The 13,917-nt window shown below is 38.2% G+C and overlaps 1 protein-coding gene across 1 annotated transcript in view; it reads right to left on the minus strand.

Moving 5' to 3' along the window:
• Positions 1-881: 881 nt before the first annotated feature.
• Positions 882-13,917, minus strand: part of TMEM117 (transmembrane protein 117) — a 204,063-nt gene continuing 191,027 nt past the window's right edge. Inside the window, exons 7-8 of the mRNA XM_065854241.2 lie at positions 11,392-11,521; positions 882-2,953 (exon numbers count right to left, since the gene is read on the minus strand). Of these exons, the coding sequence (XP_065710313.1) occupies positions 2,313-2,953; positions 11,392-11,521 (771 nt within the window). The 3' untranslated portion in view covers positions 882-2,312. The remainder of the gene's footprint in view (positions 2,954-11,391; positions 11,522-13,917) is intronic.

The following is a 13,917-nucleotide window of genomic DNA, read 5'->3' on the forward strand; positions in this document are numbered from 1 at the left end:
TACCCGTCTCTTCTCCCACTTCTGCCTGTGTTTACAAATGAGACTCCCACACAAGCGAGGAGTCCTTTCTCCTTTCATTAAATTGATGAGTTGACCATGGTAAGTGGCTACACTGCATCTTTTAACTTCTTACAAATTCATGATATAAGCGGTCTCTCTGCTTGACCATTAATTTAAATACTCATGCAAAATCTAGGATTACTTGATGCTTTTCTCTCTTTCATGCAGGCTTATAATGACCTTAAAAGCGTTAACTCAATGTGAGGTCACAGAATTATTTTAGCTGCGGATCACTTGCTTAATAACAGTTTTCTCAGAGTCATGTAATCACGCAGGCTGTAAGGCTCAAGCAATTATTTCATTTTCTGACTGCATATTAATGGATTTAGCCACTCCCATGCACAAAAAGGAGAAATGAGTTAATGGGAGATTTTCAGTACTTGGGTTTACAGTGTCCAAAACATACAGAGAAGCACGTATCTGCAAAATTAATCAGCCACTTCCATAACTACTTAACAAATCAAATTCTGTTTGAAAGTCAAACATCAATACAGTCACCTCTTACATGGTACAAGCAGAGTCACACAGTGTTTTACCATTAGTAATTAATGGCTTGTCTTTGACTATATCTTGTCAATTAAATAAGTTTATAGGCTGCAGTAGGGAAAAGCTACACATTTATTTTTAGTCATAATTTGTAATGGATAAAAATTTAGTGTGATTATAAAATGAACTTTCTCCTGATGAAATATTAAATGTTCCATAGGGAAAATATTTAATTCTGACATTACTGTGATACGGTCTGTCTTTTTTAGTGTCAGAAATATTAATGATTTTAAATAGGACAATGAATTGGTAAAAATGTTTAAAAAAATTGCAAAACTAACCGAGTATGTTCCTGCCTCATAATAAACAATTGTTGAATGATGTTTATTAAAATTGGCTCTCAAGTGACAGTTAATAAATGCATAGTTGTATTATGCATGCTAAATTCAGCATTCCAAAAACTGAAAAGCAGATAGATCAAAACAGTGGAGATAAAAAAGTCACAAACACAAAATACAGCAACACCAGTAAATGACAGGGAAATAATTCAGACTTAAAAATGACTTATTATTTAGTAACTTGTAACAACAATTTATAGAACTAAATTAGAGGTAAACCAGAGTCTTTCTGATGTTTTAGATATGCAATTTTTCTAGTTTGATCATACAACAGAGGAATTCACAGTAGAAAGTCCCCTTCAAAAAAAAAAAAGGAAAAAAACCCAGTATTTCTCTATGTTTCTGCTTCCAGGTTACACTTACTAATGGGTAATGAGTGAAGAAAAAAAAATGTGTACAATAAAATTCAGTTATCAATCTGTTTTAATTAAAACCCTTAAGCATTTCTTCAGTATTTGGAGTATGACCATAACTGCACCGATCCACATAAATACTGGATTTAATGGGCTTTGTGTCCTCTACTGTTATCACTCCATTGGCTCTTTGATGTTGCATAGGTTTGCTGTAATGATGGAGGGAGTTGCTTTGACCACGTATTTTCACCTCTGTTTCTAAAAGGTGAAGGGCAAAACTTTTAATCAAGGAGCAGTTTATCTTTAATTAGGAAAAATATAATTAGGTTTTATCACCTAATTGCTATTACTGATGGAGAAAGTAATATTTTCACAAGTAGTGACCCGTGCTTTGTTATCACTCTGCTGTTTACCACATAATAAATCTGTATTTGTGTTTGGCAGCTAGCCAGCCGAAATTAAAATGTAATTGACATGCTTCTCTGCAGTCTGGTCATCAAAGTCACTGGCTTCACAGATGAGTAAATAACAAAGTCAAATTGTGATGTCCTAACATAAACACTTCTTTAGGAATAACTATATTTATCTCCTCTGTCAAGACATCAAATGATACTTGAAATAACCATATACAAAAAGCTTTGCAAAAGAGATCAGAAGAACTGTGCTATACATCTGGTGTTGAGTTAAAAAACAGTTTAATGTCTCAAGGCACCACCACGGTAGAATTTTATACCTGCAAGTAATCATCTAATACACTATTGTACAGTTAAGGTAATGTATTAATAAACACCTTGTGCAATTTTGGGAAGCAATCTATAAAGGAATGTTAGATATACAGTAGGCACATACTATAATACAAATAAAACCCAAAATTCCTAGAAAAAGCATGCTCAGCACCTTTTGGTATAGGTTGAGTTTCTTATTCTAAACACTATGTAAATCTTAACTTACAAAAGGTAAAACTGAAATCTTATAGCAACTGCTTATTTAAACTGATTTTCCTGGGTATTTCCCTCTATGTCACAGGATTACTCTTAGGGACAGAGGACTCTGGTACTGGCTGTAAAGGGCTATCTTGTTCATTCAGTTGTGCGTTCAAGTTTTCAGAAGTTAGGAGAGAAGAATTAAAAACTATTTCACTTAAGTCTGATTTTATGGATACAAGATGTGGTTCTTGAAAACTTAATGGTTCTTCTACCAACACCTGTGTGTTTTCTCGTGTCATTCCCATATCTGATGGTGACTTTCGTTTCATTCTTGTGTAAGATTTGTCTAAATTCTCCATGCCTTGGTCAGTTTTCTGAAATCGCCCAAAGAACCAGATGAAGAAACCAAACAAAGCAAAAGCCAGCAAACTTGGAATAAAAGCCAGGCATTTGACATCAAGGCTAGAGCCCGTAAATCTGCTGTGCAAGAACATGTCTCCTTCGGCGTAGGTCCGGTTGGTCAGTGGGTTTGTGTTATTGGATCTCCACTCCCAAGACAACTTAGTTCTATTAAGGTCTTTCAAGCTTTCTGAGTCCTTCACTGTGTAGATCTTCTGTCCAGGACCGATATATTGACCGTATTCATGAGGTTTGTAAAATATTTGGTTCTTCCACATATTCAGATCCAAGATTAAAACAAGGAAGATAATTCCATAGTTAAACCATTTGCCTGTTTGGAAAAAGAAAGTTCTGTCACCAGATATATCCATTTTATAAGTAGTATAAAAGAAGTCATATCTAAAAGCTACTCAGAGGAAAAAAAACCCTTTTTTATTAATGTGTAAAGCAAAGCTGTAATAAAATTTCCACCATAGTCAGATTTATGCTGAATATCCATTAGTATTTCACGATTAGGTCTGGGCACATAATAAAATAATTTTGTAACACAAGCACAGCAGTATATCAGTTGAATTCACATTGCAGTTTGTAGGTTACCTGTTGATTAGACCCCTAGGTGATGTGGTACAGATCAATTAACCTTAAAAAGCATTAATTCCAGGGCTTAAAAAATAGTCACATGGAAATTTTCCATGGAAAGGTCATATTTGATAGAACTGATTCTATGCTAGGAATGGCTGAAATGACTGAAGTTTTGGGGCTTGGCAATTATGCAGATTTTAGGAGCATATACAGAGATTGTTTCATATACTAACCATGGTGCACAGAAATATTTGGGTGGGGGCAATTGGATAAACTGTGATTTAGAGATATTATACCCTCAGGAAACAGCAAGGGCTGATTGTAGTCTTGGGAGGCTAATCAGCTTAGCTTTTCTTACAGTCCGTGTAGTGAGAAACTCCTCCAAGGAGTGACTCATGGTCTTACATTGAGCTCCTGCAATACTGGCAGAGGAAACCTTTCTCCTTTATTATTTAAAAATACTCTTTTGAATGCCTCCTTCAGGCATCCAAAAGACATGAAAGACACCTTTATGCAATTGGCTCTGCTTTGAGAAGGGCTTTGGAACAGATGAACTCCACGTGTCCCTCCTAACCTAGATTATTCTATGATTATACAAAACAAATTATACTATTTCCATAGTCAAAGCTTCTCTTGCATTCTAGCTGGACATACGTGAAGGTCTTACTTGCGTGCTGCTGACTGGTACCACCCAAGAACCCAGCAAATCTATGTGTCAGCATTATGTGACAGGACACTCAAGTAGGAATGCTCCTGCTGGTGATGTATTATATTGATCTGTGCTGGAATAGTATTTAAGTATGTTTCAAGTGAAAAAGAAAATGAATGCACCCAAGTATCAAATGATCATTGACTTGGTAAAGAATAAAAGGATTCCGGTTCCTGAACGTGTGTTCATATTGTAAGACTAGAATGCTCCAGAAGGGTGCAGAGGGTAACTTGTACTTCAGCAATAGTGTTTAGTAGTCCTCTTCAATCTAGATTATACTTAGACTGAAAATGAACAAAGATGTTCATTGTCTTGTGTTATTATCACTATCCAGAAAATAAACTGCACTGAAAAGACCTTGCAGCCAATCCTGTTAACATAATTCCTGAATAACTTATCTTTTTTTCCCCGTGTTTTCATTAATATTATAATTTACTTGTTAAAGAAAAATATGGTTTTAGAAGAATATCACCACACTTTATGATATGCAAGTTCCTTGAATCAACATCAAGACACTGAAAATGGTGCTCAAATATGAAATACAATAACAAATGATACAATCTAGTTTGATACTGCTTCCTGTGGATTTTTGCCCTGTGTTTCTCTCCATCAGAATAACTCTGACTTCCCCATAATGTATGACCTTTCAACAGACAGAATATATCACAGTGTGTGTTGATGGGCTGGCTGGGACACACATATTCACGGAAAAATTGGCAGCTGTCAAACAAAATGTAATAGCTGATTTCTTCCTGCTTTTTCCTCAGCTGGGCACTAAGGTAGATGATTCTCCTTTACTTAACTGTCGTTTCTTAGGATACAATGATAATGTCACTATTTTTCAGATCCCTGCCCTCTTTTTTTTTTTTTTTTAAACTGGCTGTGGGTTCAAAAGTGATTTGATGCTGACTGAGTGTTGGATAGAGAGTGAGACCAACCTACACAGAGAAAATGATCATATCATTCTCACTTCCTTAAGAAAATAGGTTAAACACAAACATTAGAACCATTCTCTGTTTATCCATGGCCAGTTTGAAAGAAAACACAAATTAACTGCATTCAAAACGTCCTTTCTCTGTTGTGGTTGTTCTCTTGGACACTTTCCGAAAGAACATTTTTTAATCAATTGTTTCTCTACATTTCTACCAGAGAATTGTTTCAACCAGAAAGCAAACCCTTGCTGCACTGCCTCCAAGTTAATTCCTTTAGCCCTATTCTTTTCCCATGAAAATGCATCATAAGCTCATAAAAAACCCAAAAAAACCTTCTGATTATTTTGCCATTGGCTTCATCAAAATATTATCTATGGTACTTTATGTTTTCACAGAGCCAAGACAGGTGACTTTCCAGAGAGATCTGCTAGACCTTAGGGATGGTAGGAAGGGGAAAAACTTATGTAGGACTAGTATTGCTCTTTCCCTTCAGCTAGACATGGCAAGACTGAAGATGTATAGGGAGAAAACAGACAGCTGAAAGACCAAAATGAGAACTATAATGAAATGGGGACATTATTGAGATGGCCTTTATAAAGAAATTGTTACAGTTTTCTTGATTGCAGGTTTCAGGTATGACTAACAAAGGAAAATTAGACATTGCAATGCTGAGCTATGACCTACCACTGACACCCAGTGGATTTCATAACAATGACCTGTGTGACCACACTGTCCTATATGCAATGCACTGTAGTGCGAACCACTAAGTCTCTTACTCTAACAAGTAAGACTTGAGATGGCAGCCTGCTGCTGGTGAAGATGTTGACCAAGAAGCCAGCAGAAAACACTGCAAACCTTGAATAGAGGTAGCCAGGCGCTTCATCTCAGGCTTCATGTTGTACCCACCCCACACTGTGTTTTCATAATTGTGAATCTCTTCTAAGATGGATCAGTTTAAATGTTAATAATTTGAGTGCTCACCTGATACAAGGGAGATAAACATTTCAATTATTCCCGTTTCATTAAAAGCATGAACTTAAACTCCTTCACTCAGCTCCTAGACAGAGTTAGGCAGGAGCACAGCCCTAAGCTCCACTGTTGGGATCACTGGGTCAGTGTGGACTATAAAGGGTACTTAGACAAACAGCTTAGATCTGAAACCCCCAGTTAATTAAGATGAATCACAAGCTGTATGTCTAAGTGGCAGCTATTTGCCTGAGACATGCCTCTATTCTATAGTGGATCTTCTTGGAACTCCTTAAATTTCTCATTTCTAGACAATTTTTCCATCCTCTGCATCACTGTCATGCTTGATGAGCTCTATGAGTTTTCCTCTTCTTTTGAAAACTGTTGTCACCAGAACCAAATATGAGTAACAGTCTCAGTATAACCATGTATGAACCCAATGACATCTTCCTACACCTACTCAGTGTTCCCTGTAGCCACAGGCTGCATTAATCTCCTTAGACACAAAATGACTGGGAGTTAGTGCTGTCTTCATTACCTACAGAAAGTATTTGCCTCATTCTACAATAGAGTGTCCTCTGCTGTCTATCCAAAAGACATGTACTTTACTGCTGTACTAACAGGTGTAATAGTCAAATAAGCCCAATTTACCAAGCGATCTTTCTAGATCAGTGATAAACATGTTGAAGCAGACTGAACCAAGAGGTCTGACAGTCTCTACTCACAAACATCTATTTGATGATAATTCCCCATGACAAGTGGATCCCTATTTTCTGAGCAAGCATGGCTGTTGAGGAGGTTTGTATCCTCATGGCTAGGGCACTCACCAGATGGGAAACCTTGACACTAAAACTGTCTCCACTTACATTGGTTTGGACCTGCATTGTAGGACCACGCTCTGAACAACAGCCTATATGGGACTCTGGTTAGAAACACTGTCCTTACCCTGCAGAATCTGAACAATAAATGTGCACTGCACATGAATGCCAGGGGATCTCTCGTGGTGAAAGAGGTTGGATTTTAATTTTCCCTTTTCCAGAAAGGAACCTATTTCTGTCAGCTGGACGAAATGTTTAGGCAGGGCTCATATTCAAAAAGGCTGATCAGGACTATGAGACATTCCGTAACCAGTCCACAGTCCCACATGCAGCTGATCTGCTGGGCAACTGAGGCAGATTCCACAGATCCAACTACCCCACACCAGCTGTTGATTCTGGAACATTTTTATTTTTGTATGTCCACTCTGCAACAAAGCAGTCACATCCTAAAAAAAAAAAAAAAAAGAGATCTCTTGGAAAAGCCAGTCCTTAGCAGCTCTCCTGAGGTCAAGAGGAAATGTGAAAAATCCCAGTTATTAAGGCTAGACTCCAGTGGCCTCATGCTGTGTAACTGCAGCCAGAGGCTAGTGTAGGAAATGTTGACTTTAGACTCTTATCTCAATTGCAATTTGCGTCTAAAACATTCAGACACCTCTGTAAAGCATTCAGATATCTCCGAAACATTCTTTGTATCTTCTGTCACGTTAGTGTTATTAGCTAGATACAGGCATACAGACCACTCACAGCTGAACTAAGCCCCAAATCCTCTGAGGCTTTTTCACATCTGTGTGCATGGACAGCTTTGTTTTTACCTCTAACCTTTCTATTTTTGCCCACAGGCTCCCTCAGGCTTCCCCATGTAGGTGATGCTTGGCCTGAATCTAGATACACTTTTGGTTTAACTCCACAAGCCAGCCGTGCAAGGCACTCACCAGTAATGAAGGTGATGATTTCTCCTTTGTGCAGAAGGGCACTCTGGCTAGATCAGTGCTCAGAAACACGTTTATAAACAGCCAGAAAAATGTGCCATCTGTTTCAATATCTAAACCTTAACATTTCCCATTTGAAACTTATCCATACATTTGACAGCAGATGCTCTTGGATCTCCAGTTCTGCTATTAAAGGGTACCAGCCAGGCCCCCTAGTGCCTTTTAACTATGAAAGAATCTGAAGCAACAAAATTTAGTTTCAAGTCTTACACATTTCCCTGGCTATTACAGAAACTAGGATAGACTATGTATTTTCATAAAGAGCAGCCCAAGAAGGAAAATACACACATTGCAGTGAACCATCTGTCAAGGGAAATCCAGATGAGTTAAGCAGATGCAGGGATTCAAGTTATTTTTGATGTTCATAGATAAAACCAGCTATCAAAACAGGATAAAAATATTTAATACCGAGTAGATGCTTGCTAGGAGTTCCTAGATGCAGAGAAATTGGAGTAAAACATGGTATTCACCAGTAAAAATATGATATGATTTTGATAGTAAATTTAAAATTACCCTGAAGTATATCAGCTACAAGCTGCAGATGTTAATTCAACATCCCTGCCAATTTACAGCATTCAGAAATCACAAGTCAGGCCTAAGGAAGCATATTATTAGTTTGAAGTAGCAAGATGGGTTAAAAAAATTACACTTAGTACTGTTTTATTTACTTCCTTTTTTAGATATGGAGTTATGCAGAAACAACATTTTTCTTTTCTCTGCAATCACAAGCTTTAGCTTAAGAAATATGAAAGCCAAAAATTCTCACATAGTCACTGAATTCAGAGGCTCAGACTTTGATGCAAAATAGAAATAAAACCAAACAAATCCAAAATAAAACAAAACAACAAAACCCCCTGTTTTAAGACTTGTGATAAAATCAGGAGAGCTGGCAACACAGGTCATGTAACTGTGGAATCTTCATCTGTACAGAACTTGCATGACGCCATCAAGCACGCACTGACAGCAAAGTGGCTTGAAGTCCTTTACTCCTCTGAATGTCCCTTTACTGCTTCTTTACGGGACTGTTGCTCATTAGAGCAACCCAGCACCAAATAGGATTGCCCAGGGGAGTCCTAAGGCTGCTCTTATTTACATCAATCAGCAGTGACCAAAACAGACTGTGAAAGAACTTGTGAAGAATAAAATTTGCCAGGAAAAAGGTGGTAAATGTTATTTCAGCCATGCTTGCTTTCTTCTTGCTATTCTGGAAAAAAAGGTTTCGGGTTTCTGCAAATCAGGGCACACATCATAGATTTATAGCCTGACTTTATCCCTATAGCAAACACTGAAATAAACAATATTCAGACTTCAGTCTTCTTTTCCTGCTTATTATTAAAAAAGATGTCCTATGGTTAAATTTAACATTCTGGATCCCATGTATTAAACAGGGCTTAAGTACAGCAGGCTCCTGCCATTATCAATGTCCTACCTTCATGTCATCTGCTGCAGCTGTATTCATGTGCATCACTCTCTACCCTCATTTCAGATTGGATTACATTCTTCTTGTCATATATATATTGAACCAGTTCTTTCTGGTTTCTTTTATTAGCTCCTTGATTTGAGTAAAAAATTACCAGTATCTACACATCCACACAATAACTGGAGCTTGAAAATGATCCAAGATGATACGCTAACCTAAGACAAGATCTGATGGCAAGAACAGATGGTTCAAGCAAAACTTATCCAAAGGGAGGTTCTTGTGCCATGTGTTACGGCTGTTTATTAGATCTCCTAAAGGGTGGTGTAGCACCAAGATAAAACAGGCACTCACTAGACAGACTACGTGACATGCAGTCAAATGGATTGATTTGTCTAGCGAATCTAATAAATGGATCTTGTTAATGCTGAGCAGGGAAAAATATTCCTCAGCCCCTATTCATTAGCTCATCCTCATTAAAAGAGTGCCTTCTTGCCAGAAAATCAGAAAGGCCTCCAGTCCTCTCTGCAGAAGACTCTACAGAGCATAAATATTGGTTTATCTTAGTTGGTCTGTTTTCATACAGCAGCGATGTTAGCAGTTGTATTTCTGATCCCTAATTTATGCTCTTTGCTGTTGCTTATTCTTTGCTCTTCCCTGATTAGCATCAATATCTCTGCCTCTTCTACAATGCAAAACTGTTCTTTGCTCTTCAGTCCCTCTTCTTTTCTTTTCTATCACCCGTTGTTTTTCATCTACATTAATTATATCCTGAGTTTCTGTATCTGGTGGTGCAGCCCACCCTACCAGATCTCAGTCATTGTTCATACACCTCTGTGCACCCATTCTGCTACTTCTCCTTATGCAATGGAAAAACTGCAGGATACTCAGGAACCTCGTGAGACTGAACCCCTCTAGTCTTGAAAAGCAGAAAAAAATCCCCCCTTTTTACTACCCCTGAATACAATGCCTATAGTTCACATATTTGATGCTTATACTCCTCTTTTTCCTCTCCTTTCCCTTCTTGCTCACTTGGGAGAGAAAAAGATGTTCATCATGTACACATCTCATCTTCTCTCACTCTACATCTTCAAGTTACTGATCATGGGATAATTTACTTCATTCTATTCCATAAACTACCAGTGGCTCGAACAGTCTGACTCAGATGTGCCTCAGCCCTTCTTTCTCCTTGCTGGCTGCCTGGTCTCTCTCGGTATTCCAGCAATGCACCTACATCCAGTTTCAAAACACTTTCAATCCCGCCATCTGTACTTCCTACTGGCCCATTTGCCTTCCCTCATTCAATAGCCAGAAGGTAACTTTTGCACTGATTTTAGCTCCTTTTCTCAGATTTCTGCCTTCCCTACTGAAAATCCCTTTTCTGAGGCCTCGTTCAGCCTATCTCAACTGAGTCCTGGGTTCATCACTCTTTCCTCCTCAACACATTTTCTTCCCTTCACTTTTGCTGCCTGGTGAGCTTGTGACTCACCTGCTAGCTCTTGGTCTTATCTTTGTATTATCTGTGAATGCTCCTTTTATCCCTGGTCTGCAGGAGTTTCATATGGCTACGTCACTGGATGCTCTCATCTATCTTGCTCCTGTACTATATCATGTGCTGTGATTGTTTATATTAGCAGTTAAAGACCCCTGTCAATTCACACCTGCATTTTTTTCCTATCCATTATTACCCACCTCTTCCCAATATAGAGAGAACAGCTATGCTCTTTCTGCATAGCCTGAAGGTAAATCCAAAATATTTATCTGTACTTAACCTTCTTCTCTTTTTCATTCCCTACTGTTATTAAAATACTGTCTCACAGTACGCAAGGATCAAGTACTTTTATCTATACATACCATCCATTTGAATAACTGCACATCTGTTTTATTTGAGGTTATTTAACTGTCTGCTTCTGGTTAGATGACTGATGAAAGTATGGTTATGAGTGGCCTTTGCCAGATGAGAATGACTGAAGTTATGAAAATATATTAGTATAAATCTTAGCAAAGGCACCTGAATGCATAAGAGATTTGAAAATGAAATTATCTGCTAATTCCCCTGGAGAGTAATTTTAGATAAAAGATCTCTGAAGCTACATTAGGTATTACTTAGTGTCACAAGAAGCTGCTGAAATCCATGAAAAACAGCAGGTCTCTCCAATTCATAACAAACAGCTTCCTCACTTCCCTGAGATGTTTATATATGGATGATATGGATATAGACAGATAAACAGACAGAAAAATAGTAATATAGCAGAGACACACACAAAAAGTATGTGATAAAGAGCATGTCATTGTACATTTCTTACACAGAAGCAGTTCACCATGTGACTGTGTCACAATCTGTGACATTACATACCTGTTATATGTATGTGATATTCCTCTTTTAAGATCTTTTGGAAATAAGGAACTTTGAACTGCATGTGTGCAGATGGCAAGCCTGGAAGATTCACTTCAACATCACCCATAAAATGTGGGAACTCCCAGTCCTGTTAAAAAAATAAGGGTAAGAAACTAAATATAAGCTTTCATGGTATATTTTTGCCCTTTAAAATGCCTAGAATTATACTAATAAAAGGGAAAGATGCTGTTTTTAAGCCTCCCGTTACTGGATTTTCTTACTTGAAGTTTGACTGAACCACTCAAAATAGAATACCTTGTTTATATTACAATATGATTTTTACTTCAGCTCTATGTAATTTTGTGTTTAGAAGTTCGCTTCAGAATGACAATATTGAACCCACTGTACCAGCTGATAGTACAAAATAGTATAAACATACGAATACCTATATAGCAGCCTTGCAATACTGTTTACAACTAATTCAGCGAACAGTTTACAGGTAAGAAATTGGCAAAGAAGGCCTGACCACTTCAAACATTTCGTATCTCTCTATTCCACTTGTTCAACTTACAGAGTGTTTTCAGTATTTGGCTTTAATGCATCTAAATAAACATGCCCTGTGAGTTCAGGTCTTTCAGCATAATCTGCCTGAATCAATCCAAACACAGCTTTCTCCAGTGCTATGTTTCAGCTGACAAGGTAATGCTGGAAACGTGGAAGCTTTTACCTATTATTATGCATATTTTGGTGGCATATGGTAACCCAGCTGAGGAGGAGCTGCATTTAAAGGAATTTTTCACTTGATTATCTGCACCCACTGTTGGTCAGTTGAAAATGGGTATAATAGCATGGCTCATTACAGCCCAAACTGAAAGTCTAGCAATAGTGCTAGAATCAGTACGATTACTGCTGGAGTGGTTTGTCTGTGTGCTGCAGGCTGCTGGTGATCTGTGGCTAAAAACACACTGGCCCTGTTTCCATGCATACACCCGGATTTGTATCCCACCAGCTACTGCAACCAGCATCTGAATTGCTAAAAGTAAGGTAAAGGAATCTGTAATGTGAGGAGCTCTGTGACTTGAGCTTCCTTCATATGAAAACCATTCCAGCGCAGTCATCTCTCCAAGAGAACCAATCCCAATTCTATTCAGTTTTATAAGGCTGGAAAGTTTCCTACCAGGGTAATGAAAAAAAAAAAAAAGTATTCAAAACTAAGAATCATCTCTGAAAGAGAAATCACTATATATGACTCAACTTTCAAGAATTGCTAAGCAGCTCTGACATTTTCTGCAGTGGAAGTGAAATGGAAAAGTTTTATCAGTGGGGAATAGCATGGCCCAAACACTAACAGCAGCTGATTTGTGCTAACATATCATGATACTGAGTTAAATGGATTAACAGGAGTACAAGCAAGGAGAAAACCTGACCCCCTGTACCTGGTTCGCAATGTTCACAGTGATACAGAAAGTGCCAATTTACAGATGCAGAAGATAAGAGAAATAAGTATGCTCTCTTTTCCCCTTATCACTAATGCAATGCATGCACTCCTGGTCAGAGGGGAGGGAGATAGCTGCCCAGCTGCACAATCCCTTATGCTGCATCTGCAGTCATCTCCTCACAGGCGCTAGACATTCAAAAAGTACCCAAAGAGAAAAATTTTATGGGTATACACTCTCAGTATCTAGTATACATCTCGGGCCTCGTGTCTAATGTTAATTCATACATACTTTCCCCCAGGAATAAATAGAAAGAAATATATTATTCCTGAAGATAAACAAATGGAAAGCTGTGGATGTTGCATTACAAATAAGTAAACATGGGACTATAAATCCAGCCTCCATCTCTTGCTTTGCCCCAGTGCCCCTACTGTGCCTTTTGCTGATTTACAGATAAAATTCCACTGTACAGAATTTCATATTGGACTGTGTCTTTGCATCTGAGTTTATAAAAAAGTTCAGCACTTGTTCTGATCTGTGTGAATATTACCTGATAATGAGTAACCAGAATGCCAGCTCTGTCAGATATGCAGTTTACTGTATTCATTGTCTCAGCAAATAATTGCTGAGAGTGGAAATATTTAATAAATCAAAAGCAAAACAGAGAAATCCAACCCCAACAGTTGCTGCTGTTTACATGATGACAGATGAGTGGAGAGCCCATTAGAAAAATGCATATTTGACACTCCAAACTACAGCTACCTTTCAGGTGTACATTATTTCTATTTTCCACACACGTCCCATACTGTGAAGCATGCCTTAAAGGTATCATGACCTCTGTTATCCTGTAGCCCAGTAATATGGTATTGCCATTGTATGGTACCACCATGGCTTTACAACATTAACACTACTATTTAGTACACAGAAATATCAGCCTGGTAGGACAGCAGCAGCATCGAGAAGTGGAGACACAGGATGTGGCACAGAGGGGGGAAGACATGGGATGGTAAGAGATGGGCACAGGTTGGCACTGGAGACCCCACAGCTATGAACAACTCACCAATGCTCAGCTAAAGAAATGCAGACCTGGGGCTGGAGAAAACTGCTT

The sequence above is a fragment of the Patagioenas fasciata genome, chromosome 1, assembly GCF_037038585.1.
Source record: "Patagioenas fasciata isolate bPatFas1 chromosome 1, bPatFas1.hap1, whole genome shotgun sequence".
NCBI lineage: Eukaryota > Metazoa > Chordata > Aves > Columbiformes > Columbidae > Patagioenas > Patagioenas fasciata.